Source organism: Leptonychotes weddellii, unplaced genomic scaffold (genome assembly GCF_054177405.1).
Source record: "Leptonychotes weddellii isolate Sample4059 unplaced genomic scaffold, ASM5417740v2 HiC_scaffold_17289, whole genome shotgun sequence".
Classification (NCBI taxonomy): Eukaryota; Metazoa; Chordata; class Mammalia; order Carnivora; family Phocidae; genus Leptonychotes; species Leptonychotes weddellii.
In genome coordinates, this window is record NW_027756421.1 from 356 (window position 1) to 4226 (window position 3871).

Sequence of the window (3871 nt, forward strand, 5' to 3'; positions counted from 1 at the left end):
GGGTGCCTAAGCCATAGTGACACACTGCAGGGAATTATGAGACAGTCTCTCATCTCTGAATTGAGCACAGGAAAAGATAAGCATTGTGAATCACTTAAGGAAAAAATAAGGCAATAATAGTTTCTAACTTGCTAAGACATGTAAAAGAGCTAGAAAATTCACATTAAAAGCTGTTGTTTTCAGCAGGGGTGATTAGGTAAGGCTGTCCTCAATATTCAAGAAACTACTGTAATGTGCAAAGCTTGGAAGGATATACACGAGTGATAAATATCATACTAGACAGTTTTGACTGAATATATATTATTTAATCCTACAACCACCTCAGGGGCAGTATTAATGTACTCATTTTATAGTCAGATGTTGATAACGCAAGGGATGAGCCAAGATTGAACACGGGATAAACTGGTTCAAAGCCTATGATCCTCCTCTTACATTACGGCTCCTGGTCCAAGGAGGTTTGTTCTCCTGAGATCTAGAGTCAGGGGAAACCGGAGCTGAAAGGTCAGAGGTCAGCAGTCCGGGCTGGGAGCAGACTGAAGGAGTCTCATGCTTTTCCTGACAGGTTCTTCACTCCGGATGTCCTGCCTCTCAGCTCCCAGGTCTCTCATAGATTCCAGATGTGGCTCAGCCCCCACCATCTCCATTTCGCCTGATTCCCTTTTTCTCCCCTCTCCTATCCCTTGCCCTCTGCGCACCTCCTTTCCAACCCTTGATGAGGGAGAACCTTAAAACATTTGTTCCTTCACACTGCTTTACTCAGACACTCGCACTACTGGAACATATCGGGAAAATGTCGGAAGTGTACGGATGGTTCCTGACCCTCAGGGACACAAGCCTGGGCTGGGGGTGGTAACAGAGGTCTGTCACCCCTCTGACTTGTCCCGCCTGTACGATGGATCCATCGGTGGGCTTCCAGGGCACTCTTTCGTTTAAAGGTTTTCCCACACTGGGAACAAGGGAAGGGCCTCTCAACAGAATGGATGCGTCTGTGGCTGTTGAGGACGCAGGAAGAGGTAAACTGGTGCCCACACTCGGGGCAGGAGTAGGGCTTCTCCCCTGTATGTGTGCGTCTGTGGATAGCCAGCGAGCCGCTTTGCCGGAAGCAGCGGCCACAGTCGGGGCACGCGTAGGGCTTTTCCCCTGTGTGAATGAGCTGATGCTGGAGCAGGTTATTTTGCTGGGCAAAGCGGGCACTGCAGTGGGTACAAGGGTAGGGACGCTCACCAGAGTGGACCCGTTGGTGATTGGTCAGGAGGGAGGGGTAGGCAAAGCCCCGACCACAGTCAGAACAGATATGGGGCTTCTTCCTAGTGTGGGTGCGCTGGTGGATAGCCAAGAGGGAAGGGTGTGTAAAGTGGCGTCCACACTCGGCGCACACGTACGGCTTCTCCCCACCATGTCTGTGTCTATGGATGGCCAGCGCCCCGGTCTGGCGGAAGCAGCGGCCGCAGTCTGGACATGAATACGGCTTGTCCCCTGTATGGAGCAGCTGGTGCTGGACGAGGTGAGCCCTCTGGGAGAACTGAACCCCACAAGGTCCACAGACGTATGGACGGTCTCCAGAGTGGATTCGCCGATGCCTGACCAGCATGGAGGGGTAGGCAAAGAGCCTCCCGCAGTCTGGGCAGGAGAAGGGCTTCTCCCCTGTATGTATGCGCATGTGGACAGCCAGGTTGCCTCTTTGGCGGAAGCAACGTCCACACTGGCCACAGGGAAAGGGCCGCTCCCCCGAGTGGACCCGCTGGTGGCTGGCTAGGAGGGAGGGGTAGCTGAAAGAACGGTTGCATTCCAGGCAGGGGTAGGGCCTCTTGGGAGTCTGGGTGCACTGCTGCCCCGGGTGTGCAGACGGCTGAGGCAACGGATGGCTAAAGTCCCTGAAACTAGGAACCAGCCTGGCCTCCACCGGTGGCGCGTTCCTCCCTGGGGCATCCTCAAGCTCCTCGGCCCCGATTTTGCTGCTGGGTTCGTTCTTTCTCTTGCTTTCTAAAGAGACAAGAGAATTGAAACAGAATTGTTGAGTGCTTGTACGATCATGCCTGTGTTTTCCCTCTGTTCTAGACCCTGTTACGGAGCCCCCCAGGCTCATCTCAGGCAGCAGCTCCCCATTCCATGGCCGCCAGGCCCTTTTGTCCCCCCTCATGTAGGGCTTGGAAAACAGCAGTTTGTCACAAGGTGGGGGATCCTACTGCCTGTTGGAAACAAGCAATCACCTGCTGTGTTAAAGGCCCTAAATGCGGGCATTTCAGCAGGGACGGAGATTTCTCCAGGCACTGGAATGGACTGCAGGTCAGTGTATATAAAGCTGCAGTCACCACCTGCGCCAAAATTACCGGGGTCACTAAGTGAACGTCTGGCCCCTTTCTGAGGCATGCAGACACTCTGGGAACATGAGAGAGCAAGGCTCAGTAAATTTCTAACCCGAACTTCTCTTCCCCCAAACTCGCTGTCCTTGATCCAAGGTCTGAGAAAGGGAACTTTGGAAGAGAAGGCTCAGGGGATTCCCACCAACTGGGCTCTGTAAGAGAGGCTGTGTGTGGGAAGGAGGCTGCGGGAAGAAAGGGCCTGCCCTGGCTCGCTCCCATGAGAGCCTGCAGTCCGCCTCAGCTCCACCTTCCTCACCTAGCCCAGATCCTGGGTGCCTGGCCCCCTCCTCGGGATCCTCGGCCTCCGGGCTCCACACCTCCTTCTTTCTCTCCAGCCAGGAGATGAGGGCCGGTTTGGGGCCTGCGAATCCTAAGGGAGGAGAGGCCGACAGCGGACAGGGTAAGAGGATGGAGCCTAGACAGGGCGCTTCCTCCGCAGGGGTGAGTACAGCCTTCTGAACCCGAGCAGAGAAGACCCTCCCCAACAACAGACACTCAGGCGCGTTCGAACCCGAAATCTAAAAATCTCCGTGTCACAAAAAGAGAAAGAAGGGGTGGGCCGGGCCTCACCGAGCGCGCCCAGGTGGCCGTAGGTCTCCCGCATCACGTCCCGGTACAGGGCCCTCTGCGCGGGCCGCAGACAGCCCCACTCCTCGGGGGAGAAGTACACGGCCACGTCCGCGAAGCTCACGGCGCCCGGCCTCCCTCGCCCCGACTGGGTCTCCTCCTGCCAGCCGGCGAGGCGCGGGGCCCGGGGCGGCGCCATGGGTCCAGAACCACCGCCCTCCTCCCACCCCCCCACCCCCGCGGTTCGCCGGCGGGTCCGGGGTTCTAGACGCGGCGGGGCCGAACCCGGCCGCTGCTCGGGCACAGAGAGCCTCCCAGGAGGCCCGAAGGGCACCGGGACCAGCCTCTCGTGGGGCCAGTGCAAACCCCTCCGGAGTTATTCTTACGGGTCCTGCAAGGACCTGGGTTAGAGCACCGGAGGATGCCTGCTGCCACGGTGGAAGCACCGGAGACGCTCGGCCGCACCGGGGCTGGAAACCCTTCGCCCTCAAGGATAATGGCACCACCCGGCTTCACGCCCTTCTCCCTCCCGTGCACGGCCATTGGGTGGCGCGGGGCCGGAAGCCAGGAGCCGCGTGCTGATTGGGTCTCGGCGAAGCACTCGGTTGCCGGGAAGCGGGCGGCCGCGTGCGAGCCGGCCTTCCTCCCGGAGCCCCGGCGAACCCCGGGCGCTCACCGGCCGAGCACCTGCTCCGTGGCCCGCGCCGTGTCGGGCAGCGCGTGCGAAGGGACGGGGCGGCGCAGCCCGGCTGCCCGAGGGCGCACAGCACCGCTCCTCCTCCCGGGCCCGCTCGGCCCCGGTCTCGCCAGAGCCCCGCCTGCGTCGCTGCGGGGGCTGCCTGCCGCCTTCGCCCTCAGACTCGAACGACGCTCCCGCTTGCACTGAGCACGAACTTGTGTTGAGCGCAGCGCTGGGAGCTGGGTCAGGAGCCGGGACCTAA

The 3871-nt window shown here is 59.3% G+C and overlaps 1 protein-coding gene across 3 annotated transcripts; it reads right to left on the reverse strand.

The window, feature by feature from the left end:
- Positions 1–283: 283 nt before the first annotated feature.
- LOC102736276 (uncharacterized) lies at positions 284–3619 on the reverse strand. 3 transcript variants are annotated; one of them, XM_081810046.1, is made up of 3 exons: positions 3332–3619; positions 2620–2733; positions 284–1983 (listed from the first exon to the last, which is right to left on the reverse strand). In XM_081810046.1, the coding sequence occupies exons 1-3, from the start codon at positions 3471–3473 to the stop codon at positions 770–772; spliced, it is 1470 nt and encodes a 489-aa protein (XP_081666172.1). In that variant the 5' UTR covers positions 3474–3619; the 3' UTR covers positions 284–769. The 3 variants fall into 3 exon arrangements, with proteins under 3 accessions (XP_081666172.1, XP_030889027.1, XP_081666173.1); XM_031033167.2 differs by having other exon boundaries at positions 2934–3422; XM_081810047.1 differs by lacking the exon at positions 2620–2733 and having other exon boundaries at positions 2934–3422.
- Between the last annotated feature and the right edge of the window lie 252 nt (positions 3620–3871).

Coding starts and splice junctions, on each gene's coding strand:
- LOC102736276 (XM_031033167.2), bottom strand. CDS start 3,129: ATGGCGCCGCCCCGGGCCCCGCGCCTCGCCGGCTGGCAGGAGGAGACC. Junction 2,734..2,933: donor CGGCCACCTGGGCGCGCTCG/GTGAGGCCCGGC, acceptor CTCCTCCCTTAG/GATTCGCAGGCCCCAAACCG. Junction 1,984..2,619: donor GCACCCAGGATCTGGGCTAG/GTGAGGAAGGTG, acceptor TTGTCTCTTTAG/AAAGCAAGAGAAAGAACGAA.